Genomic DNA, 26,505 nt, shown 5'->3' with positions numbered 1-26,505 from the left:
AAGATCCCCTGGAGAAGGAAATGGCAATCCACTCCAGTACTATTGCCTGGAAGATCCCATGGACAGAGGAACCTGGTAGGCTACAGTCTATGAGGTCGCAAAGAGTCGGACACGACTGAGCGACTTCATTTTCAACAATAATGCACCCAACACTCCCCGGTTTTTCCGTCAGCAGGTGGGACATACACACCAGGAGAGCCTCCTTCTCCGCATTGTGCCGCTGCTGCTCCTCCTGCAGCTTCTCTTCGTACTGGCTGTACAGCTTCCGGGTCATCTCTCTCATCACCTCCGCATTGGCTTGTTGGGAGCATTCCACCTGCACAGAGACTCACTTCAGAGCTACAGCTTCAGCAGGTTCTGGCGAATCTGCACCTTACACTCTGTATGTGTCAAGCATGAACTCACAGAGGAGTGGGCCCAGGGGCCAGGGCTCTGCAGGGGACAGAGGCAGCAGGAACTGATGGGGAAAGAGATAGAAGGAAGAAGGAAAAGGGACGAGCAGGTGCATGGAACATTAAAAGTAGCCCTGTAAACTTATTTACTTGATACTAATATTATCAGGAAAAGGTGTCCCACGAGCGACTTTTTCACAAGGTAGAAACATACTTCTCTATCAACACTGCACTTCAAATCTAACTGTTTTAAAATTGAATTCTCTCTAAAATGTGCTCCACTGTCTTATTTTTTTCTTTATGTTTATTTGGCTGCATTGGGTCTTGGGCACACAGGATCTTTGTTGCTTCGTGTGGGATCTTTTACTATGGCACACAGACTCTAGTTGTGGCACACAGGCTCAGTAATTGTGGCGGTCAGGCTTAGTTGCCACACAGCACGTGAGATCTTAGTTCCCCGACCAGGGATCAAACCCATGTCCCCTACATTGCAAGGTGGATTCTTAACCACCAGGGAAGTCCCTGCACTGTCTTATTAACCCCTTTCTTCAGTGCCTTTTCCTGTGTAATGTTATTTTCCTCCTGAAATTTTATAATATTTTATTCTATCAGTTTTAACAACCCTTTCCCTCTAGGTAATATTGTTGTTTTTCAGTCGCTAAGTTGTGTCTGACTCTTGCAACCCATGGACTGCAGCACGCCAGGCTTCCCTGTCCTTCACTATACTAGGTAATATATCCACATTCTAACTGGCCTCAGAAAGACATGCTTTTTGAAAGTCTTGAGTACTCAAGAATCTAAGCAATTTGAGCAATAAATCATGAGGATATTCTCCCCACAAGGCATTCTCCTCTAGAACAGCCAAAAGGCTGTGCTGAACACAATCTGAAAAGCATAGATGCAAATGAAAACAAATTCACTCTGTTGTGGGATGAAAATAAGACCACTACATTATCAGAATTGGGTCAGAGCATGCATTGGAGAAGGAAATGGCAACCCACTCCAGTGTTCTTGCTTGGACAATCCCAGGGACGGGGGAGCCTGGTGGGCTGCTGTCTATGGGGTCACACAGAGTCGGACACGACTGAAGTGACTTAGCAGCAGCAGCAGCAGGATAAACTATAAAATTTAAAAATAAAAAGGTTTGCTATATGAAGAAAGAGGGAATAAGAGAGGAAAGGGCAGATACAGATGTGCTGTTTCTTACACTTGTTTCATAGAGCTGACTTTGAAACCAATAATTTACCTGATATAAAAATTAAATTTTAAACAATTATCTTGTTTAATTGTTTAAACAATTAAATCGTTAAACAATTAACAATTTTAAACAATTACCAAGATCATTCACTGTGAAAAGTAGAGTCTTTTCAACAAATAGTGCTGGGACAGTCGGATTTGTCACATACAAAGGAATGAGGTTGGGTCCCTAAAACACCATATATAAAAATGAACTCAAAATGGATGAAAAACTTAAAATGTTAAAGCCAAAACTATGAAACTCTTAGAAAGAAAATTTGTGACCTTTGATTAAGCAATGGCTTCTCAGATATGACTCCAAAAGCACAATTGACAAGAAAAGAGATACATAAATTTGACTTCATCGATATTCAATATTAAAAACTGCTGTGCTTCAAAGGATAGCATCAAGAAATTGAAAAGGCAACACAGAGAGTGGGGGGAAATTCTTTCAAATTATACATCTAATAATTTGTATCCAGAATATATAAAGAATTTTTACAACTCAACAATAAAATATCAATAACCTAACTTTTAAATGGGTAAAGGATCTAACAGACACTCCAGAAAAAATATACAGATGACCAACAAATGCATGAAACAACGCTCAACATCACTGGTTATCAAGGATGCAATTAACTACCACTTCACACCCACAAGGATGGCTATAATCAGTAAGAGAGTAACCAGTATTGGCAACGATGGGGAGAAACTGGAATTCTCCTACATGGTGGTAGGAATGTAAAATGATGTATGCCTACCTCCACGTTACCTTTCATATTTGTTTGACATTTTCCCCCCACATGCATACACTAAAAAATAAGTCAGAAGAACAGGAAAGCCTTTGAAGAGAAGGTGCCACATGGAATTGAAACCATCTTATCAGCTTTCAGTCCCTAGAGGAGACTTCAGCTCATGTAAGAAATTTGGACTCATCCTTTCCATACTTTTGTGCTTTCCCAACTGGTGCAGTTGGAAATGTTCCCATGTGGTTTGCAGAACCCAATCTGGGGGCTCCTGGGGGCTTGCACAGACCCAGCCTAGCAGATGAGAAAAAGTAAAGTGGGCAGGCAGGCATATGTTGGGGGTGGCTGCTGCTTCCTTTCTGCCTAGGCCCTGCCCTTGCTGTAAAGCTCAGGCCATTAATTTTATGCCTCTGAAAGTGTGTTGGTGTCTCTTCCCTCCAGCTGATTGCTAATTCAAGAGAGCTGAGTTAGCTGGGTAGATAATCTCTATATAAGCAGAGTATACTACAACCTTAAGAGGTTACATGATGTTTATTCCAAAGACTGGACCAAAGTCTCCTCTGATGTCCTCTACATCTCCTTTCTCATCACTAGGCAAGTTTTGCTACCAAGAAGCCACAACATGGGAAATCCTGAATGGAGATTATCACGAACTGAGAGAGACCCAGTGTGTCCTGTGCTTCATCTCCAATTTGAAAACAAGCTCTGTCCCTCATGTCCTGCTGACACTGCATCCAGGTTACGTGAAATACTGTCACTTCTTAAATTGTTATTTTGGGGTAAAGCATTAGCCTCCAAAACACAATTGCAGGCTGGGTTAGAGGCTTGGTCTCCCTGACACCACAGCACTGGAACAGACGGCTGCGGAGCATGGATGTAGAGAGCAGACACTCAATACATATTTGTGGGATGAATGACCACATAAAGATCCTGCCCTGAGGGAGAAACTCCTAACAGTCACTTCAGAATGTTTCAGCAACAAACCCCTTTCTTTCGAAGTAACTCTTGTGCAGAAATACAATACATGAAAGCAGAAATAGAAGAACAGCCCTGTTTGAAAGGAAAGCAGGGAGGAGCTGACTGACTATGTAGTTCCCTGGCTCCTTCCCCTCCCCCAGGTGGCTGTGTTTGGCCAAGTGGGTGGTGATGGCAGGGCCCACGGGCAGTCATCATGGAGACCACGCAGTGTGGGATAGCAGCCTGTCCTCCCCATCAGCTGCCCTGTGGGTAGACCTTATGGAGAGGACCATGTAGCTCAGGCTATTCCCCTAATTCTTAACAGCACTTCCTTTCATTCCCAAACATACTCTGATTCGTGCAATAAATCATGTGGGTATACAACCTGTACATTGTTGTGTACTGTATACTGTGTGGTATACTGTATACTGTATATATACTGTACATCAAGGCTGTATATTGTCACCCTGCTTATTTAACTTCTATGCAGAGCACATCATGAGAAACCCTGGGCTGGATGAAGCACAAGCTGGAATCAAGATTGCCGGGAGAAATATCAATAACCTCAGATATGCAGATGACACCACCCTTATGGCAGAAAGTGAAGAGGAACTCAAAAGCCTCTTGATGAAAGTGAAAGTGGAGAGTGAAAAAGTTGGCTTAAAGCTCAACATTCAGAAAACGAAGATCATGGCATCCGGTCCCATCACTTCATGGCAAATAGATGGGGAAACAGTGGCTGACTTTATTCTGGGGGGCTCCAAAATCACTGCAAATGGTGACTGCAGCCGTGAAATTAAAAGACGCTTACTCCTTGGAAGGAAAGTTATGACCAACCTAGACAGCATATTAAAAAGCAGAGACATTACTTTGTCAACAAAGGTCCGTCTAGTCAAGGCTATGGTTTTTCCAGTAGTCATGTATGGATGTGAGAGTTGGACTGTGAAGAGGGCTGAGCGCTGAAGAACTGATGCTTTTGAACTGTGGTGTTGGAGAAGACTCTTGAGAGTCCCTTGGACTGCAAGGAGATCCAACCAGTCCATCCTAAAGGAAATCAGTCCTGGGTGTTCATTAGAAGGACTGATGTTGAAGCTGAAACTCCAATATTTTGGCCACCTGATGCGAAGAGCTGACTCATGTGAAAAGACTCTGATGCTGGGAAAGACTGAGGGCAGGAGAAGGGGACGACAGAGGATGAGATGGTTAGATGGCATCACCGACTCAATGGACATGAGTTTGGGTAAACTCTGGGATTTGGTGATGGACAGGGAGGCCTGACATGCTGCGGTTCATGGGGTTGCAAAGAGTCAGACACAACTGAGCGACTGAACTGAACTGAATGCAACCCACAAGGCACTCTCCTCTAGAACAGGCTAGGCTGTGTTGAACACAATCTGAGAAGCACAGGTTCAAATGAAAACAAATTCATTCAGGAAATAATTTGTTGAGTGACTTCTGGGAGCTGTTTGTGGCTCTGCTCCTGGCACTGGGTAGGAACTCTTTTCAGAGCCAGGAGCAGACCCATGGATGAGCAAGGGCTCCACGCTTCACATATGGAAGGAGCACTGAGACCTCCAGGGCCTTAGAGGTTGAGCTGCAGAATAAGCCAGGCCTGGGGTCAGGAGGGACACTGCCTAGAGTCCTTGGTCACCCATTCATTTTCTTCCAGGGGGCCCCTCAGCTCTTCATTTTCAAACCAGACAAAAAGACCTTGGGATCTAAAAGAGAAGCTAAACAGTGAATCTTCTTTTTTAAATAATTAATTTTGGGATTGTGCTAGGTCTTCATTGCTGCATGCGGGTTTTCTCTAATTACAGTGAGCGGGAGCTACTCTTTGTTTTGGCGCTCAGGCTTCTCGCTGCAGTAGATTCTCTTGCTCTGGAGCACGGGCTCTAGAGCGAGGACTCAGTAGTTGTGGTGCACAGGCTTAGTTGCCTCGTGGCATGTGGGATCTTTCCAGACCAGGGATCAAACCCGTGTCCCATGCATTTGGCAGGCAGATTTTTAACCACTGGACCACTGGAGAAGTCCCCAACACTGAAGCTTCTCAAGCCCCAAACCTGCAGGCATCCCAAGGGTCCTCTCAGTACATAAGGGCAGTGCCATGATGAGGTCTCGGCAGCTGAGGCCACTGGGATCGAGGCAGGAGAGCCCAATGGGGTGTGTATGGGGTGCCCCCAATCTGCACTGACAGCTCTGAACACAGAAACCCTCTCAGTGCCCTTAGGTCAGATCCTGCGCGGTTGGCCACAGAAGGGCACCAAAACCCAACAGAGAAGAGAATGGAGAAATCGGAATGGGAGAGCTGATGATGGAAGGAGAGAGAGGAGGAGGAGGCAAGAGGAGGAAACGGTGAGCAGGAGATCCATGCTCCTGTACTTACCTTCATTTTCAGCAGCTTGTTTTCAACCTGCGCCGCATCTAACTGCCTCTGCTTCTCCCGCAGCTTGTCCATGGAGGCTGTGTACGTCTGCTGCAGATTTCTGATCTGATCCTTGATGTTGCTGTTCTCCAAAGTAACATCCACAAGGGTTTTCTGATGGGATGAAAATAAAAACCAGATCTAGCGGTGTGAGAAAACGGGCCAGACCACACCGGGACATCCCTTTGTCATTAACTGTTGAGACATCAGCAACAGGAGCTACAAGCCTGGGCCCCTGGTATTAGAGCGCCTGAGGGCCCCCTGGTGGTCAGGAGGTCTGCTGCCCTGTACTGAAGCCAGCCAGCTTCCCCATAATTCCCCATCACTGCTGCCAACACCACGCACCACTGCCTAGGATGGATGGAAATGGATCAAACCCTTTTCCAAGGAAAAATGTTAATGACACATAATTTCACATGTAAAGAAATTGGGTTTGAAAACAATAAGTACAGAAGAACCCCACTTTGAAAAAAAAGCATAAGCATCTGTTCAAAGGCCCAGCAAAAAAAAAAAAAAAGACTAGGAGGTTGTAGTTCTTGCTGTTGTTTAGTCACTAAATTATGTCCAACTCTTGGAACCCCATGGACTGCAGCCCACCAGGCTCCTCTGTCCATAGGATTCTTCAGGAAAGAATACTGGAGTGGACGGCCATTTCCTTCTCCAGGGGATCTTCTTAAACCAGGGATCGAACCCATGTCTCCTGCATTGGCAGGCAGATTCTCTACTGCTGAGCCACCGGGGAGAGAGGGGAAGACTAGGAGAGTTACCAAATTCAAATAACCACCTTCACTAGGGACAGGAGTATGGATGGTATTACCTTTCTTCTCTGTTAAAATCTTCTACATTTTCCAAATTCCTAAGTCAGAAAACCAAATACGTATTTTATAAAAAGGAGGTATTCCCCCTTTTTTCTTGAACAGGCTGTTTACTTCAGCACCTGTAGACGAGCTGCCAGAATAGCAACAATATGGCTGAGGCTACTATGATGCTGCATGCACTTCCCTCAGGCACAGAAGGGTAGTGATGAAGGGAGGACTGGTGAACAGAGTCTGCAACAAGTGCCTGACAAGTGTCAGATGCCTGATGCTCATTAATCCAGACCGCCACTGAAGCAGGAATGCTTAAATTAATACTGTTGCTATTTCACGCTTAACTCTCATTACAGAGGAATGGCTTCCACAACCCCAGAATTCCTAGCACTAGACACAAGGCAACTTCTACCCCCTCCTACCGCCTCCTGCAGTTACCTACAACTCATATAGAAGAGCTGGAAATTCTTCTAATATAAGATGCTGGCTACCTTCCTACCACCTGTGTCCTCTTTGTAGCTGGCCAGTCTCTGAAGCTCCTCCACTCCTGAGCCTCCACCTTGGATAATAAGCCTCATTCCTAAACCTATTCAAGTCAGTAAAAAAGGATTTTTAATGGTGGTATATAGGTATGAAAGAAAATACAGAAGCCATTTGGAGGCTGGAATCACAGAACATTGGAGACGCAAGGAGCTTGAAAAACCACCTGGCCAAGCATCCTCTCTCCAAGTCCAACTGGCTTTACAGAGACCAGTCCTGTGCTCAGAACCTGTATCAGATGCCAAGAGACCAGGACTGGAGCTACACACATTGTTCAAGTCATTTCTGTTGGTCTCAGTTTGTTTATCCATCAAGCAAGGGGGTTGGAGATCATCTCAATCGTTCTTTCCAGCTTTGACATTCTATAAAGTCGAACTGCAGACCTGGTCTTACTGTCATTAATAATGAAAATGGGGTAGACTAGACAATGGAAGAAATTAGAAGTTAATATCTTCAGACCCATCTGAGTTTCCTGGCCATGAGACAGTATCTTTCTTTCCTCCACTCCTCCCCTTTCCCTGCCTCCACCCACTTCTTCTTATTTTTCTCAAACAACAATTTTTAATCTTTTCATTATAAGGCTCTTCTGACTGCCCTGGAATAAGAGACTAGACCATGATGAGGAATCAGTGAGGGTCCCTGGGTAAGGGTGGACCCTGTTCTAACAGCTGACCTTGGAAGTGAATGCCTGGAGTGTCAGTGATGGGGACAAAAACGCTGCCTGCCTGCCTGCCATTCCAGTAAACAATGAATGCTGCTGGCCATCAAGCCATCAGCCAGGGCAGCCCACCTGAAAGTGTGCCCTGAGGGGAATTCAGGATGGGAAAAAGCAGGATACCAGGCCTAGAGAGTTAAGATGCATACCAAAGAAATAATGTCCATGAGCCCAGACTCTTATATCTTATCATACATAGAAAAGCATTAAAAACATTAACTTAAGATGTCTCTCTTTTGTGATTAACAGCAATCTTCTGATGTTTGACTACATTTTTTTTTTTTTTCCAGCCAAAACTCCTGTATATCCTGGTCCTCCCTTACTTCTTTGGAACATTTTCTCAGAACTCTCTGAGAGACTGAATCCTGGGCTATAGTCCTCAGGGAGGTCTCCGAATAAAACAGAACTCTCAACTTTTAGGTTGTATGTTGTTGTTGTTGTTGTTTTTACAGTCAACAGGGGGTGGCAAATCAGAAGTATGATGAGGAAGAAAAAAAAACACAGATACCAACCAGGTGTGAAGTCAGGTAAGATACAGCCTTTCCTGGTTGGCCAGGGTGAGAACATGTCCAGGAGAGAAGGAAAGGGAGCCTGGATAAACCCCCTTGATGGCAGGAGGAAGAGAAAACAAAGGCTACTGAATAAACCAGACCCAAAGCAGGGCCTGGCGTGAGGCCAGGGGAAAGCTGGCATGCTCTATGGGGAGCCAGGAAAAGGGTGGGACTCAGAGCCCCACCAGAAATGGGCTTCCAAACAAATCCAAACACAAGGTCTGCCCCACTGTGGGACTATATCCTAGCTTCGACGCTGGCACTACCGCCCAGTCAGCTGTCAGCAAAAAGTACTGGATCCTAGGGGAAGTGGATCATCCCAACATAAAATTTGTTTGCTTATCTAGCAAATTATTTATAGAGAACCAGAAAGGATATGAAATAGCTTATGTGAACTTTGAAGAGGAAGGTAAAGAGATAAGAGCCAAATAAAATTGGAAGGGGACAGAATCTATTATTTGCATGTTTGGAAATTAAAGCCCGAGGAGGCTGTTGAATATAATGTTGAATCTAATGCTTGGCTCTGAACATTTTCAAATTAATTTGCATATTACATGGGGGGCTCGGTTGAAAGAGTAACAATAGGCAGCATGTGAGGGATTAACTCCCAACAAATCATAGTAATAACGAGAAGAATCCCCTTGATGCGGGTTGACCACACACACCTGCACACGTGCAGGACCCTGACTCTTTCTGGCATCCCTGTCTGGCACTCCTAGGTGTTCTCTGGAAGGCACACGATTTTTTCTTTTAACGAAAAATAATTTCTACATTAGGAAAACATGCCTAATAGCCTTTGGGAGTTACTCGTCATGAATAAATGAGGATTGCCTTGGGTTAAGGCCATCTTTCCTGTGACTGGTGAGACTTCTCCTAACACTGCAGCATGAGGGAGATATGGGTGATATGTTGGGTGATACGCTGTTTCAGGCCCTGATGCTCAGGACCACTCAGGTGTCTAGCGGGACAAGTGATATCACTAGCGCTGAATTCAGGATCTAAACCCCCATGTTAATAAGGACAAAACCAACTGCAGCTGCAAGGTTGGGAGTCTCAGCTTGGAAGCATTTCCATCAGCTTCCTTCCTTAACCGTCTCCTTGGCTCAGCCTTTACTGTGGCCGAGTGTATTCTGAATAATGAGCCGAGAACATTCTGTGACTTACTCTAATACAAAGACACAGGGCCCACCCTTGGCTAAGCTCACGTGCGCTGGAACAGAGGACAACCCGGCCAACGGGGAGCAGGTGAGTACCTGCAAGCTGATGGAGTCTGACGCCAGCGCCGCGTTCATGGCATTAAAACTGTCCAGGGCTGACGACTGGGTTTGGATGTGATTCTCCAGATAGTCCTGCTTTGCCTGTGAAACCTGGACAGATTGAAGAGACAGTTACACACAACCAAACCATACACGCTCACAAAAATCTTCAGCTCGGTCACAACTTTCTCCTGAGGGCAGACACATCAGGGTCAATGATACTTCAAGTACAGCTTGACATTAAAAAGTCAACATCTGCATGACCTAGAGAGCAGAAAGGCAAGACAACTTTTCCCCTGGATGATTCACTCCTTCCCCATCAGGGCCTCACTTACTTCTCACAACACTATGCAGCCCCCAGAACATGCCTTTTTATAGGGAGGAAAGGGAAGGAGAGAAGTTAAGGGATTTGAATGCAAATGTATAGCTACCTTTACAACTAGAATCTAGTTGGATATGACTTTGTACAGTCTTGCTTTTGCCTACTCACCATAGAAGGAATATGCTTTGGACTCACCCAGTTCCCAGGAGTTGTTTTGTGGCTGCTGCTGTTGTTGTGTTGTCTTTGTTGGATGTATATTTAATGTGTTTCAGAGTTTCATCAGAGCCCAGTCTTAAGCTAGACGTTAAAGAAGGACTGGGTATATAGAAAGGCCAGGAGGCAATAGAACCAGAGGTAAGGTTCTGGGAGGCTCAAAGGTTGATCCTGTGAGGCCTGTGGGAGCCACCGGAAGCAGTCAGGCATGAGACAGCGAGAGGTGTACCCTTGGGAGAGGGAAGAAATAGCAGGCCAGGGACAGGAGGTATGTTCCTGCTCAGGGCACATTCATACAGCCAATAAGTTAGCATCTTTTTTTTTTTAAGATTATTTTTGATGTGGATCATTTTTAAGTCTTTATTGAATTTGTTACAATATTGCTTTGTTTTATGTTTTGACCTTTGGCCTATGAGGCATGTGGGATCTTAGCTCCCCAACCAGGTATCAAACCCACATCACCTGCATTGGAAGGTGAAGTCTTAACTACTGGACCACCAGGAAAGTCCCATGTTAGCATCTTAACCTGGCTACAGTCTGTGGTGTGACCCAGAGGAGGAGGAGACTGAGGGTAGAGATGAAGCTCCTGTGACAGTCTAGATGAGAAAACGAGGGTGTGCAGGAGGTGCCAATGGAAAGCAAGGGGCAGAGACCTGCTTATGCATGCAAATCCAGTCCTCTGGCTTTAATTACAGTCAGCGTCAGTGGATGGCAGAGTGAATTTCCACTGGCAGGTGACAATTTCACAAATCTCTTCCTACATGTCAATAAGAATGACAAGCTGGATATGCCAGTATACTCCCAGCCCATGTAATCAAGGCAGTAGGTCTTACTTAAGCAGATAATTTCACAGCCCAGACATAAACTAGACTCTAATACATGACTGTTGCAACTGTGCTCCTTTACTGCAGATGTTAACTTTTATGGGAAGTATGTCATACAGAATAGACTTTTCCTTCAAGGTTATTAACCACAAATATTCTTTTAAATGTTTTCCCCATAAAACATTAGCTAGGTTAAACCAGAGGAAGCTTATTTTTTCTCTAATTTTGAGTAGGCAATATATTCCTAGAGTTCAAACATTTTAAAAGTAGAAAAGGCACTAAATATTTCTAAATATTAGATACTAAACAAAATATTTTTTCACTCCTGTCCCATCTGCTCAGTTACCACCATACCCACGCTGCACCTCAAGTAGGAACCACTGCTAATTACTTTCTTGATGATCCTCCCAGTAATTTTTTGTACACACACAAAACAATCTAGATATATTTATTTTCTTCTCTTAGTTTACATAAATGGTAGTATACTATACATGACATTTTCCTGTGTCTTGCTTTTTTACCACTTACTCTGTATCTTTGAAATTTTTCTGTATCTTTTTGAAGAACTTATTCATTTTTATTTTTTTACAACTCTGTGATTGTAGAGATATAATATATTTTTAAAATTTTCTCTTTCTTAATGGACTTGTAAGGTTTCCAATCTTTTTACTATTATAAACAATGTTTAACAACTGAGTTTATACATACATCATTTCACATATGTGAGAGTTTTTCTATAGAATAAATTCTTAGGAAGAGAAGTGCTGTCAAAGGATATAGGCATTTGTAATTTGGGTAGATATTCCAAACTGCTTTTGCTAAAAGTAATGCAAACTACATTCCAAGCAGCAATCTGCCTGTTCCTCTATAGCACAGCTAATACAGCATCTTGTTCCACTTTTGCAGTTTTGCCAGTCTGCTAGATAAAAATGACATCACAGGACCATTTTAATCTGAGTTTCTCTTATTGAGAATGAGGAATTTAAGATCTCTTCATCTGTCCTTTACTATAAATTATCTGTCACAAATATTTTGCCTATTTTTATGAGGTGGGGCATTTTTCTTTTTGATTCATGGGCGCTTTTTAAGTATCCAGGATATTTGCCTACTAGTCGCTCAGTCGTGTCTGACTCCTTGCGACCCCATGGACTGCAGCTCGCAAGGCTCCTCAGTCCATGAGATTCCTCAGGCAAGAACACTGGAGTGGGCTGCCATTTCATTCTCCATGCCTACTACCTATAGTACGAAGGCAAATAATTTTTCCCAGGTTGTCATTTGACTTTGGTATTTTTGCCAGCGCTAGTCTTCATTTTAATGTAGTAAAAATTATCAGTGTCATTAACTCTTCCTTTAGTGATTTTGGAATTGCATCTCTTCATAAAACAATACCTTCCCCTCTCCAAGACTGTAAAACAATTCATATATATTTTCTTCTGGCACTAAGTTTAACAAAATCTACCCAGAATTTGTCCAGATATAAGTATGTCCCAACAGCATATATTGACTGGTCTATTTTCCTCCCTTCATTTCACATGCCGCATTTATCATAGATTGGGTTACATTTCTGGGCTCTTTTTCATTAATGTCTATTTATTTATGTGCCAATACTATACTGTTTTCATCTCTGAGGCTTTCTCAATTTCTTGTAATAATAAGAGGGCTAGTCTCCTTCATTGCCTTTTTCTCCCCCTAGAATTTTAACTCTTCATATTTATTTTCTGTACACCATGGAACCACCTAGTTCAGTTGTAAAAGAACAACATAAAATAAAAATCCTTTAATACTTTTACTGGGTAATATTAAACTTACATATCAACACGAATGGTATTAATGTCTTATGATGTTGAATCTTCCTTTCCAAGTACCTGATATATATGTCTTTCTACTTATTAAAATTTATTTCCAGATATCTGGCAGTATTTTGTTGCTTTTATTTCCTCTAACTGGTTTTTTGCATATTGCAATCTATTTGTCTATGTCCATTAATATTTTACCCTGCTACTTTACAGAATTCTTCTGTTTACAGCAGTTTTTTCATTGGTTCGCTTGAGTTTTCTGGGTATGTAGTCATACGATTTGTAAACTGTGATAGTTTTTCATCTACCTATCCAGTTTTTATACCTCTAAATCTACTTCTCTTGCTAAATTCCATGGCTAGTCTCTCCAGTACAATGTCATTTAATAATAATAGAGCTGCCTTCCTCGTCTTGTTCTTGACTTTGGAGGGAATGCTTTGAAAGTGAAAATTATTCTTGCCACAAAAATTTTCCTTCAAATAATAAACTTCATTCTATGATAATATTCCCTCAATTCATGTAAAATATGATTCCAGGGACTTCCCCGGTTGTCCAGGGATTAGGAATCTGCCTTCCAGTGCAGGGGAGGTGGGTTCAATCCCTGGTCAGGAAACTAAGATTCCACGCGTTATGGAGAGACTAAGCACGCGCCACAGCTGGAGAGCCCACGAGCTGCACCACAGACCCAGTGCAATCACGTTCCTATGATTCCACTCACAAGGAACACGATAAACTCAAGTATCTTCAGGCACTAGCAACTGAGAGGGAGTTCTAAGCCCTAGCATCCCTTCACATGATGCTACTTACTGACAGTTCCTGGGTGAGCTGTCGAATCTTCTGTCTCATTTCATCATAGTCTCCATACATTCTCTTTCTTACTTTTTCCAAAGTGGCTCTCACCTGCAGCCCACAAAAATGCTGGTTAGAGATCAAGCTACAATATTTTCATGTGAGATTTCCAAAACATTTAAGAAACCCTAATGAGAGAAAGGCCTCACAAAAAAATATTCTTAGGAACAGGACAATTTGGGATATTAAGAAAGAGTATCACAAGGGAATTATGCAAATAATAGTGATAATAATAAATACATATTGTGGATTATATATAATTATTAATAAATATTAATTATCAAATAACATGCTCTGAAGAAAAAATGGTTTATTGAAATTTACCTACCACCCTAAAAATCATATTCAGGCGGGATTTTCCCCTTTTCCTATCACATATTTTTATAAGTAGGAACCGTTTAACTGGTCAACTTCGTAAATACATGATTATTGTTGTTGTTGTTGTTGTTTTGTCACTATGTCATGTCCAACCCTTTTGCAACCCCATGGACTGTAGCCTGCCAGGCTCCTCTGTCCATGGGATTCTCCATGCAAGAATACTAGAGTGGGTGGCCATTCCCTTCTCCAGAGAATCTTCCAACCCAGGGATCAAATCCATGTCTCCTGCATCAGCAGGTGGATTCTTTACTACTGAGCCACCAGGGAAGCCAAAACACACGACTAGGCAGACCAAAACAAAAAAACAAAAAAAGGCACCTCTAATTTTCCCTGTCGCTGTCTTGACTGCCAAAGAACAAAAAAATGTTTGGAATGTAAGGAAGGAAAGTATGAGCTTAGAGAGCCCATAAATGTGAAAGTCAGTTCCTCAATAATCACCAACACTACACAAGGCACTAAATGTAAGAAAAGTCATGGTGATTCCCCCAAACACCTGTTTATACAAACTCTGTTTAAATTTCTCTATAATACCACTTCCAGAGGAGTAATGGGGCCTTAAATATATTCTCAATAAAAGCAAAAAACCTAACAAATAGTCTCTATCTTCACTCTTCTTCTGGTGCTCCCTTGGTTGAATGAAGAACTCAGGGATTCTCATACAAAAAAAGCAGCCTCAAAGGAGCCCTCTCCAGAGGCTCTGGAACTTCTATCACAGGAAAGGCTCAAAAGCAGCAGTTTGGTTAGAATGAGGGGTTAAGTAGGCCACAGCACATGGGGACTTAATTTTGAAACTGTATTTATACAACTAGCACATTGCTTTAAACTGCATGTTTATTAGGAATGACTGGATATTGGTGGAGATTTCAGGGCAGGAGAAGGCAAGTCACAACACCTTGCCTTCCCAAATGAATTGTAATGATAGAGTCTACTTTCTCACCATTGAATACAAACATTTTGGGGGAAATGAGACCAAAAGCAACAACCTTTTCATTCTGGGCAGACAGAACGGCTTTCATCTGTGACCCTGAGTTGGTTCTCAGCCTACTCACTGTTGGGGAGTGGGTGGAGTTGGATGTGACTCCCATTGGCAAATACTGCCAGAGTCCACCCACAAGTGAGGGAAGGTGCACAAACCCATAAACACACTCAGGAATGAGTAGCATGGGATGGATCTGAAGCCAGCCCCAGAAGGTGGAATCAAAAAATTGATTTTAAATTGTAGATCACAGTGGAGGTTGGCAATTCAGGTCAGAAATTCTCATGTGATTTGGACACCTGACAGCCTGAACCTACGATTTTGTCTTGGACAATCTGCAACTCACCAATCTGCTTAGCAGGTTTACCTCTGAAGTGGTGCCATGTTATTTGGGGCATCTCAGTGAGAAAGGCATAAGCATTTGCATGAGAAAAATAGGGGCAACCAAAAAGGTACAAGCTGTCCCTACATAGAAACATAGGAATGGGCTACTCTGAATGGTTAGAAAGGATCTTCAGGGTTTGGACGACGGGGGCTCTGAGGGTGACAGGTGTCAGACAGGCTCTGCCCACTTGTGTATGAGTATGGCTCGTCTGGCTTTTCTTCATTTTCTCGGTTAAGAATTTATTATCTTTTTTATTCCTTAAAATTGTACAACTATCCAAATCTTTCAAGACACATTAAGAAAGGCACATTTATTATTTTTTGATATTTGATAAGAGATGTTCTTCTCAAAAACTCAAAACAAAAGCTGACCACACGTGATTGAGTCCTGCTGGCAAACAAAGCCAGATAAAACAGAGCTAGTTTTGACCTTAACGATCCCTTCTCAGCCCCCATGATCTGTAAAGGAGAAAAGTGAAGCTCAGATAGGGCAAAAGTTTGGCTGGGTCAAAGAGCTGGACCTTGAACCAAGATCCATGGGGACTCCACTGCCCATGCTGTCCTGCTTCTCACAGGTACTTTTTAGTCCACAGGCCAGTGTCTGGGACAGCTCATATCCTTTCTATCTAATCACTCTGGTTTGACAACAAAGGCACTATTCAATCTAGGGAGACACTGGGTAGACCAAGAAGGAATGGAGATGATGGATGGATAGAAGGAAGGAAGGAGGGAAGGAGGAGAGAAGGAAGAAAAGATAGATGATAGATAAAAAGAAAAGAAAAGATTACAAGGAAATACTCCAAAATGTTAACAACTGTTCTGGTTGAATTGTAGAATCATGGGTAATTTTGTTTTCTTCTTCATACATCTTTATATTTTTCAAAAGTTCTCCAAAGAACATACATTTTAAAAGAAATGTAATATTAATTACAAAGAAATGGTATTAATTGGCCTGGGTTGGACAATGTCTATTGTGGTTGACTTCCCAGCATCTGTTTCAACCCAACTGATTGGCCTGAACCATCAAACCAATTCCCAAGGCCCATTCCCCTTGCCAGTGATGGATTTGGGAATGGGCATGTAACCTGGGTCCTTGCCAATGAGACACCAGGGAAAGTCTGATGACGGGTCTCTAAAGGGTAACCAGAGATGATTGTCTCCTTTTCCTTCTCCAGACACCATCATATTTTCAGATGATGCTGTAAGCCTAAGGCTGAAGGAGGAAAGAACCAAGGGAATCTCAGAAGTAGAACTGGTGCTTGGAGAGCCCTGCCTGGACTGCACCTATCCTTAGACTTATCCCCACATGAGAAAAATTTCCTTGAAGAGTTGGCTTTTCTGCTACCTGTAGCCAAAAGTATCCAAATTTATACAGCTATCCAAACTCTTATACTCAGTTCAGTTCAGTCGCTCAGTCGTATCCAACTCTTTGCAACCCCATGAATTGCAGCATGCCAGGCCTCCCTGTCCATCACCAACTCCCGGAATTCACTCAGACTCACGTCCATCAAGTCGGTGACGCCATCCAGCCATCTCATCCTCTGCCGTCCCCTTCTCCTCTTGCCCCCAATCCCTCCCAGCATCAGAGTCTTTTCCAGTGAGTCAACTCTTCGCATGAGGTGGCCAAAGTACTGGAGTTCCAGCTTCAGCATCATTCCTCCCAAAGAACACCCAGGGCTGATCTCCTTTAGAATGGACTGGTTGGATCTCCTTGCAGTCCAAGGGACTCTCAAGAGTCTTCTCCAACACCACAGTTCAAAAGCATCAATTCTTCGGCACTCAGCTTTCTTCACAGTCCAACTCTCACATCCATACAAGACTACTGGAAAAACCATAGCCTTGACTAGATGGACCTTTGTTGGCAAAGTAATGTCTCTGCTTTTGAATATGGTATCTAGGTTGGTCATAACTTTCCTTCCAAGGAGTAAGCGTCTTTTAATTTCAGGAGTGTCCAATATAATTAGCAAAACTACCTAAGAGCCTCCTTATCATACATGGAAGAAAAAAGCTATTTGGCCTACTGAGTTTCCTTACTTAATAACATATTGAACTTCATTCTGTACCTCACTGCAAAATTACATGTGTGCTTCCCTGGTGGCTCAGACGGTAAAGAATCTGTCTGAAATGCAGGAGACCTAGGTTCGATTCCTGCTCGGGAAGTTCCCCTGGAGAAGGAAATGGCAACCCACTCTAGTATTCTTGCCTGGGAAATCCCATGAACAGAAGAGCCTGGAAGGCTACAATCCATGGGGTCTCAAAGAGTTGGACACAACTGAGCAACTAACACTTTTCACATCACCATGAAGATCTGTAGTGGTTTTCCATCCAAAATGACAACGTTTAGAATTATTTCAAAATGACTTATTACATTCATATCAGAGCTTCCAACTCCACCCTCTTAGATGCTACAAGAAGACTATAAAACAGATAAAAAAAAATCCTTAAACTACTCACGTCTTTGATGTAGTTCATCTCTTCTTTCAGCTGATTGGTGGTCCACCCATACACCACCATTTCTTTCTGCTGGTTTTGATCTGATCTTCGCACCACACCATAGACAACACCCTGAGGGAGTTTCCTGGTCGATTCTCCATTGCTCAGGTCACGATGCTGAAAGAGGGGAGGAAAAGAGAAGAGAATGATGACTCTTTAGGCTTTGTAGAGGCAGCTGTCATCACGGGCCCACTGAACACGGTTATGCAGGTTGTGCCCAGCACTGAGATGTCTGGCAATGAGGGAGGGGTGGCACTGCCAGCAGAAATCCAACCTGGTCTCTACTCACCAAGTCATAGTTGGCCTGGGCCTATCTTTCCCCTGGAAGACCAGCACCTTGCCCTAATTTCCACCAAAGCTCTGTCCCTTTATCAAGCAGCACTCTGCAGGAACCCATCTTCCCAGAGAAGGCATCTTTTTGACAAAGGCGCCTTCCGACAAAGTACTTGTGCCAACCCTGATAGCAAGAGTGAGTGTCTGAAATCTCACATTCTTGGTAAAGCTGTTTGTATGCTGGTTCCTCTGTATGACTTCATCATCATCACTAACTGTGTGGCCTGAAATCCAGGAGGTTGAGATATGTGGGGGGAAGAATGCTGACAGCCATCTGGCAGCCAGATTGTCCTCTGACGTTAAAGCTGACCCTGGAGCCAGTTCTGAGGAAGGGAGGTGGGGGTCCCCTGTTGTGACTATTCTGAAATGAAATGAAATGAAATACTTCTGAAAAGTCAGGCAGAGGCAGCATGACATCACTCCAAAAGAATCCTCTGCTCCTTGGCTCTCTCAGTTAAAACTCCCATCATTGCTGAAGTGCAAACACACTTGGGAAGGGGGGACGTGGCCAAGAGAAACTAAGATTTATTGAGCACCTTCTATAAGCTAGACATGTTCCTCACACATTTAATCTTCACAGCCACACCACAACACAATGACTGTCCTTTCCACTTTATAGCAGAGAGAACTTAAGTTCAGAGAGGTCAAGTCTCATCTCTTGTTCATGGTCACATACCTAGGTTCAAGCCCAGTTCTGTCCGATACTAAGGACACCTCCCCATAGGCTTTGTTGGATGTAGAGGGACAGAGTAGGCCATCACAACATGGCAGAAAGGGGACAGGAACAACGTAAGATGAGGGACTGAGATGGTAGAGAAAAACCAGCCTACGTCTAATCTTCCTTGGGGCTGACAATGTCACAGGGCAGAAGGCTGAGTTTCATAATGGTAACTTTGCTCTTACACTAATTTTTAAACCACCTTTGCATAAATTCTTTCTATGCATTTGCAAAACATCTTTGACTTATAAAACTATAATGTGTATGTTAAAATCATTCATTTGTGGCAGAACAGTAAGTCCTTTATGATCCCATTCAATCAAAGCTTGTAAAAGTTACCAAATTATTAATCATTAATGACCTCTAAGCTGGGGCTTCCCTGGTGGCTCAGACGTTAAAGCATCTGCCTGCAACGCGGGAGACCTGGGTTCGATCCCTGGGTCGGGAAGATGTCCTGGAGAAGGAAATGGCAACCCACTCCAAGAAGAAGGGCTTCCCTGGTGATCCAGTGATTAAGAATTCATCTGCCAATGCAAGAGACACAGGTTTGATCCCTGGTCCCGGAAGATCCTACATGCCATGGAGTAACTAAGCCTGTGCCTCACAACTACTGAGCCCGTGTGCTGCAACTACCGAAGCCCACACAGCTAGAACCTGTGTTCCACAAGAGAAGCCATCTCGGTGAGAAGCCCACACATCGCAATGAAGAGTAGCCCTCGCTTGCTGCAACTAGAAAAAGCCCACATGCAACAGTGAAGACTCAGCACAGCCAAAAATTTTAAAATAAATCTTTAAAAATAACAAAATATCCACTGCTTCCCACTCTTCTGTACAAACTTGTTAAGAGATAAAATATGAGGGGTGGGACACTTGCATTGCTTATGGAAAATGCTTTCACTAGAGCCCCTCATACCTGGGTCCCACAGGCACTGAGGCAACTCTTAATGTTGATACCTGAGTTTAGGTGAGTAGGGGGTTAAATGGCACTCAGTGGAGTGAGAAGCTCGGATTAGATATCCCAGCTTTACTACACATATAATCAGGAAGAGGAAAAGCTCTAATGAAACTCCCACATACCAGGAAACAAAAGCAAGCTCTTTCAGTCACCAGCTCCACCCAGTTCCTGAAAAACAAGCTGATGGTGGCCTAAGGCTTTGGGAAAACTTGTTTCTGAAAAGCAAAGGTTTTCACAGGTGGACTATCCTACAGGAAAACGCTCAGGTGACCAGATTAAGAGGACTTGTCTTCATGCCCATGAGGGGAGATGGGGAACACCATAGACGGAGGTATATACAGACAAGCCAGGGACAACATGGTCTGTGAAACACATCCCAAGAGGTCGTGGATCTGAAAGTTATGCACATGGAAAGATATCAAAGATCTGTTAAGTAAAAAATAGTACCTTTCATATTTCTATTTTTTGTTTTGCAAGTACGTGTTTGAGTGAGTAAAACACCTAGAAAGTTGGACTCCACATCTTCAATAATATTTTTTCAAAAAATGACAACTAAAAAATTATTACAAAGTCAGGATCTAAATGAGAGACCCACAGGAAAGCGCCCAACACAGGAGCAGGGCCATCAGCATGGGCCACCCCACAGGGAGAGGACTCCTGAGGATCTACTGGGCTGTGATGGGGACGGGGAAGGGGGGTTTACGAAGAAAGAAAATATTTTTTGGCTAGCTATTTTACTATACAATGTTCTCTTTAATCTCCACATTAACCCTACTGTGTATGTATTACTAGTTTTTCCAAGGTGGCAGTATTCAAGTGCCTGTTTGTGTTTCCAAATCTAGGCTCTTTCTTTAACCATAAAACCTTCAGGATAGCTTGTGTGTTAATCACTCAGTCATGTCCGACTCTTTGCAACCTCATGGTCTGTAGCCCATTGGGCTCCTCTGCCAATGGGATTCTCCAGGCAAGAATACTGGAGTGGGTAGCCATTTCCTCCTCCAGGGATCTTCCTGATCCAGGGATCAAAGCTGGCTCTCCTGCATTGCAGGCAAATTCCTACCATCTGAGCCACCAAAACCTTCAGGATAGCATAGAGGAGAGGAAGTGGAGCTCACAGCTTCGTGTGGTCCCAGACCTCAAGGTTATGGGAGCTAAGAGGGAGGCCCTCAGATTCAGGGCCACTGGGAGGAGATGAGCCCAGGATGGGAGGCTCTTCTCTAGCCTCCCAGGATCCATCTCCCTCCAGTCCCTCACTTCATTCCAGCCTCAGGGCCTCTTTTCTGTTCCTTTATCAGCCAACCTCCTTCATGCCTCAGGCATTTACACAGCCTATTCCCTCTCACTGCAGAGCCACTGCTGGGCTGAAATGTTCTCTCAAGGTCATCTTCACCAACTCTTCAGACAGTCAGGTCTCTACAACACTTACCACCACCATGATGGAGTGACTGTTAGCATCACGATATATGTAAGGCCTGTTTCCCTACCAAATCAAAGTTCTAAGAAGTCTAGGGTCTTATCTGTCTTCTTTTTCACCATAATCCCCAGCAACTAACAGTGATGGACACTTAATGAGTTCTCAATAAATACTTGCTGAATGAATAAGAAGCTTTAAAAGTTGGAAGAGGTTCTGGGGAATTACTCAGAATATGTAAAGTTGGTCCCCTGAAGAGAACATCCTTTGTTCCTCTAAGATGAAGCCACAGGGTGGGAGTAGGGGGTGATATTTGCCCCAAGCATAAAATCTATATCCAGAAAAAGTTGCAAAGTATCTGAGACTTCTATTACTTTTACAAAACGTGAGCATGCTTTTGGTCAAAAACTGGAAAACCCAGAAAAAAAAAGTAAAAAGAGTTGACGCGTTTGACACTGTGTTTATAGCTGAATTTTTCTCCTCCCGTGTCCTTTAAAATAATCTCCCCATAAGATAAATATTAATTTTTAGGCATGATAACAGCATTGTGATTATATTAAGAGATAATCTTTATCTTTTAGAGACATATACTTAGACTGTTTATGACATCTGGGACACAGGGTGGAGGAAGTGGACGGGGGTGGAGACAGGGTGAGACTGACCGTGGATTGAGGGCTGTCAGCTGGGTGAAGGTTCCAATATTCATTACACAATTCAGTCTCCTTTTGTTTATGTTTGAAATTCTCCATAATTAAAAGCTTTTTCAACTTCTTTATAATGCTGCTCGGTATTAAAAAAATCAAATTTTAAAAAATGTACACTAGGCCTACTAAAAGCTTCCTGGACATAAAACAACAGCAGATAAAATTGCCTTGAAAACAAAAGCCCTAATAAAGGCACAGAACAAAAAAGTTTTTGCCAAAGAAGGGAAAAGGACATAATCAACTGAAAGAACATCCCAAGTCCCTCTGTGCAAAGCAGCAGAATTCATGACAGGCACCATCAGTAAACTATACAGAGACTCTCTCAATGAAACTATTCCCTGGGATGTCTGCGTGACTCACAACTTACTTACAGGCTCATGCTATGGCTGTTTTCCCTAAAGATACTTGGCAGCAAGCGCCTTAGAAAAGAAAAACGATAGAAAAGTAACTCAGCCTAAACTCCTGCTCTAGAGGTTTTATTGCTATCAGAAAGCAGGGGTATAAATTCAGTGATAGATGACCATATTTTCTAAACCCTAACTCAGAATACAAGATCTTGCAATGAGATCACCTCTACAGAGGTTATCTACAGAGACAGTGGCTCTATCTGTTGTAGTCACTGCTAGATCCTCAGTGCTCACCATAAATAGATGCTCAGTAAGTACAGTTCAAAGGCAAGAAGAAAGAGAAAATAGTTGGAACTGTGCCTGTGTCAGAATATTTGGAGTATGTGGCCATCCAAGACACTGATTTTAGAAAAGAAAAACATCCCATGGTCAAGAAGGGATCTCAGACATAAAGAACAGACTTGTGGACTTGGGGAGAGGGGAGGAGTGGGTGAAATGTATGGAAAGAGTAACGTGGAAACTTACATGACCATATGTAAAATAGACAGCCAACGGGAATTTGCTGTACGGCTAAGGAAATTCAAACAGGGGCTCTGTATCAACCTAGAGGGGTGGGACCGGGAGGGAGATGGGAGGGAAATTCAAAAGGGAGGGGATATATGTATACCTATGGTTGATTTCTGTTGAGGTTTGACAGAAAACAACAAAATTCTGTAAAGCAATTATCCTTCAATTTAAAAATTAATTAATTAAAAAATAGAAGGGGTCTCAGAGAATAAATAGTATCAGGAACAGCCTACCATAAATCCAAACTAGTGCTAGTAGACTGCCACAGCCAGCCCCTGACCCCAGAGGCCAGGATAGGCAGCTGGTCACATGTCTGGCTGCCAGTATGACTTCAATGGCCTGAAACATGAATTGAGTGACTTGAAAACTAGAAGCCATTTTCAAAACTTTTGGTTTTGGACTTTTCCTTCCAACCAGAGGGCTTCCCTGGTGGCTCAAACGGTCAAGAATCTGCCTGCAATGCAGGAAACCTGGGTTCATTCCCTGAGTTGGGGAAATCCCTTGGAGAAGGGAATGGTAACCCACTCCAATATTCTTGCCTGGAGAACCCCAGGGACAGAGGAGCCTGGCAAGCTATAGTCCATGGGGTTGCAGAGTTAGACACAACTGCAAGACTAACACTTTTTCCAGCCAGAAGGCAGAAGGTGACCTGGGGACTCTTTAAATGCTGAGTGTCTGGGCGCTGGATCCATCCCGAAGGCAGAAGCAATCACTTTCAGGAATGCGGTCTGACCTGTGTGTCCATCATAGCAAATTATGGTTCCTGGTCATTATTCATGCTTGACATTGTTTTGTCTGATTATAACAAAAATGGACGCTATAACTGAGCCTCTGGGGCTCTTCCACAGTCTGGGAGAGGACTAGGACTATTCCCTCTGGAATACAGAGGGGATGGGCAGGCTTGTCCCCTCAGATAAATGAAGACCTTTGAGTAACTAAGATATTTGTTGTTTTTAACTATCTCACAAGAATGAATAGAGACCACTTCCTACATAAACTTATGGTTGGAAAAAGACAGATCACTTTGAATGCTTAAAGATGAGAAGAAAAAGAAAACTTCTAGTCAAGCAGAAATCACACAAGAGGGACTTCCCTGGGGATGCAAGTGGCTAAGGTTTCCAATGCAGGGGCTACGTTCCATCCCTGGGTTAGGAAGATCCCCTGAAGGGCATGGCAACCCACTCCAGTATTCTTGCCTGGAGAATCCCATGGACAGAGGACCTTGGTGTGCTACAGTCCATAGAGTCATACAGAGTCAGACACAACTGAAGTGACTTAGCACGCACGCACGCAGAGAACTAGAGCCCTCACGCCACAAGGAAGAGTTCACATGCCACAACTAAGACCTGGCGCAGCCAAAAAAAAAAACAAATCTCACAAGAAAATGTAGTTCTGATAGTATCCTTATAAGAGTAACTTCTTAAAGATAATACTCCATTCTAAGCAGACAATAGCTGCTTAGGCCTAAAAACCGCAGGAAAAAGAGAAGAGTATCTGGGGGGAGGCGAGGGGTCAGTTCTCTTCTGGAACCCAGTGGTACAGTACACACCTTAGGTAAGTTACCTTGACTGATACCAGACCTTCCTGATAGGAGGAAGCATGCAAGTTGACGTCACCATGATGACTCGCCAGGGCACAGACCTGAGTAAGAACTGCAAAGCATTACTAGCTGTGTAGCCCTGTGCAAGTGACTTACTTCAAGGTCCTGAATGGTAAAATGGGGATAATACCATCAATTTCAGAAGCTTGTTTCAAGGAAGACACGGAATAACATAATAAGTCATCTGGTGCACTGCCGGGCATACTAACAGATACTGACAAATTCTATAGTTTGCGGCGGTGGCTTTAGATTTCTGAGTATCTGATTTCCTACTAGATTCTCCATGTCCGTCTGGATGCCTCTGCCTGTCTGTCCACCTCCCTTCTCTGGCGTCTTTTTGCTGTTCCATCGCAGTCATCAGATTCACTCTGACAGTGACATGCTCACGCTTGAACTGGCCTTGGTTTCTCCGCATGAGGAAAGAAACACAAAGTCTTGGGAAGTTAGGAAAATGGAAGAGTTGGGTCAGCAGTTCTGTACACAGTCCCCCATCTCTCCTCGGCGTGTGATGACGTGGGGGCAGGGCACACTGCTGGGGCAGCCATTGACCCCGACCTTATATTAAACCAGTCACTGCACCTTCACTGTTCTACAGATGCACTGTCATACATATTTATTTGAATAGAGAGTCCCAGAACTAAAGAAATTTAGAAAAATGCTGGCTCCAGGCTAACATTTCCACTTGTCAGAAGAGGAAATTGAGGCCCCTGGAGATGACTTGAGTGGCCTGCCATGACCTTGAGTGGTCAGGCAGCCAGGACTCTCTGCCCTTCCAGGGGCTGCTATCTCTGAGAGGCACAGAGAGTCCTACACAGTATCACCAGGGAGGCCCCAGCCGCATCTGAATCACGGCAGTGCACGCCCTCACCTGGCAACAGCCCGGGATATTGTATAAACAGTCACACCAAGGACAAGAACTCAGCAGGCTTATTCATCCGGGGCTTTTAAGGCTTTAAAGACTTAGAAGACTATAAAACCAAACAGCAAAGGTTTCCTTTTAACCATTTTACTGGACTATGAAAGCCCTCAACTTTGTATACATACACATATATCTGCTCTCTCTCAGTCAGGATTCTCCAAGATCTACAGAAAAACAGCTTCTTTAGAAACATATGTCACTCCAAGGACATCTATGACAGTGGGATGTTAGCTGTTTAAAATATTATCCACTTCAAGCTACTTAGTCAATTGGGAAAAACTTCACCACTGCACAGACTCAGAATCGGCAGAGCTCAGACAGTATTCTCCAAAATTCAATTATATAGTGAGACCCTGATACAACATGATAAAGGGGGTGTTGATTTGGTTTCTTATTTGTGTGGGTGTATGTCTATGTCTCTATAAAAGTATACTGCATACAGATTTGGATAGGAATATAAATGTATACATTCACAAAGTTCTTTGAAAATGACAGGGGTTTAATTTCAAAATTATTTTCTACCAACTTTAATGTTCAACAATTTAGTAAACATGTCATCAATTCCTCAACATGAAATGTGTGTCTACAAATGAATCAGCATTTCCTCTTCCCTATAGTTAACAACTTTTAATATGTAAATAAAAGTTCATTGCTCATTCACCCGAGTTGTTAATGCAATTTAAGGTGATAATAGTTCACAAAGAAACTTATCGTCGGTTGAACTGTGTTCTGCAAATAGAGAGCATGTTGGAGTCTTTCTCCCCAGAACCTCAGAATTGGACCCTATTTGGGGACAGAGACAAGTTAATAAGAGGTCAGTAGAGTAAGAGCTAACCCAATATGACTAGTGTCCTTGTAAAAAGAGGACAATTTCGATCCAGAGACACATACACACAGGAGAACACCAGGTAAAACTGGAGTGATGCTGCCATAGCCAAGGATTGCCAAGAGCCTCCGAAAGCTGTAAAAGCCAAGGATGGCTGCCTCCCTGGAGCTCTCAGAGACAGCACAGCCCTGCTGACACCTTGATCCTGGACTTCCAGTCTCCAAAATGGTGACACTAGATTTCTGTTGTTTAAGCGCCCCCCCCCC

At 43.3% G+C, this 26,505-nt stretch overlaps 1 protein-coding gene across 3 annotated transcripts in view; it reads right to left on the bottom strand.

Moving 5' to 3' along the window:
• The window catches only part of MYZAP (myocardial zonula adherens protein), a 124,914-nt gene that overhangs the window by 64,945 nt on the left and 33,464 nt on the right, over positions 1-26,505 (bottom strand). For all 3 annotated transcript variants that reach the window (XM_010836808.1, XM_010836807.1, XM_010836809.1), the window contains 5 exons: positions 17,821-17,976; positions 13,587-13,679; positions 9,622-9,735; positions 5,715-5,867; positions 191-316 (listed from right to left, as the gene is read on the bottom strand). In XM_010836808.1, the coding sequence (XP_010835110.1) occupies positions 191-316; positions 5,715-5,867; positions 9,622-9,735; positions 13,587-13,679; positions 17,821-17,976 (642 nt within the window). The remainder of the gene's footprint in view (positions 1-190; positions 317-5,714; positions 5,868-9,621; positions 9,736-13,586; positions 13,680-17,820; positions 17,977-26,505) is intronic.

This window comes from Bison bison, unplaced genomic scaffold, assembly GCF_000754665.1.
Source record: "Bison bison bison isolate TAMUID 2011002044 unplaced genomic scaffold, Bison_UMD1.0 scf7180017864066, whole genome shotgun sequence".
NCBI classification, from domain to species: Eukaryota; Metazoa; Chordata; class Mammalia; order Artiodactyla; family Bovidae; genus Bison; species Bison bison.
This window is presented reverse-complemented; position numbering and strand designations above follow the sequence as displayed.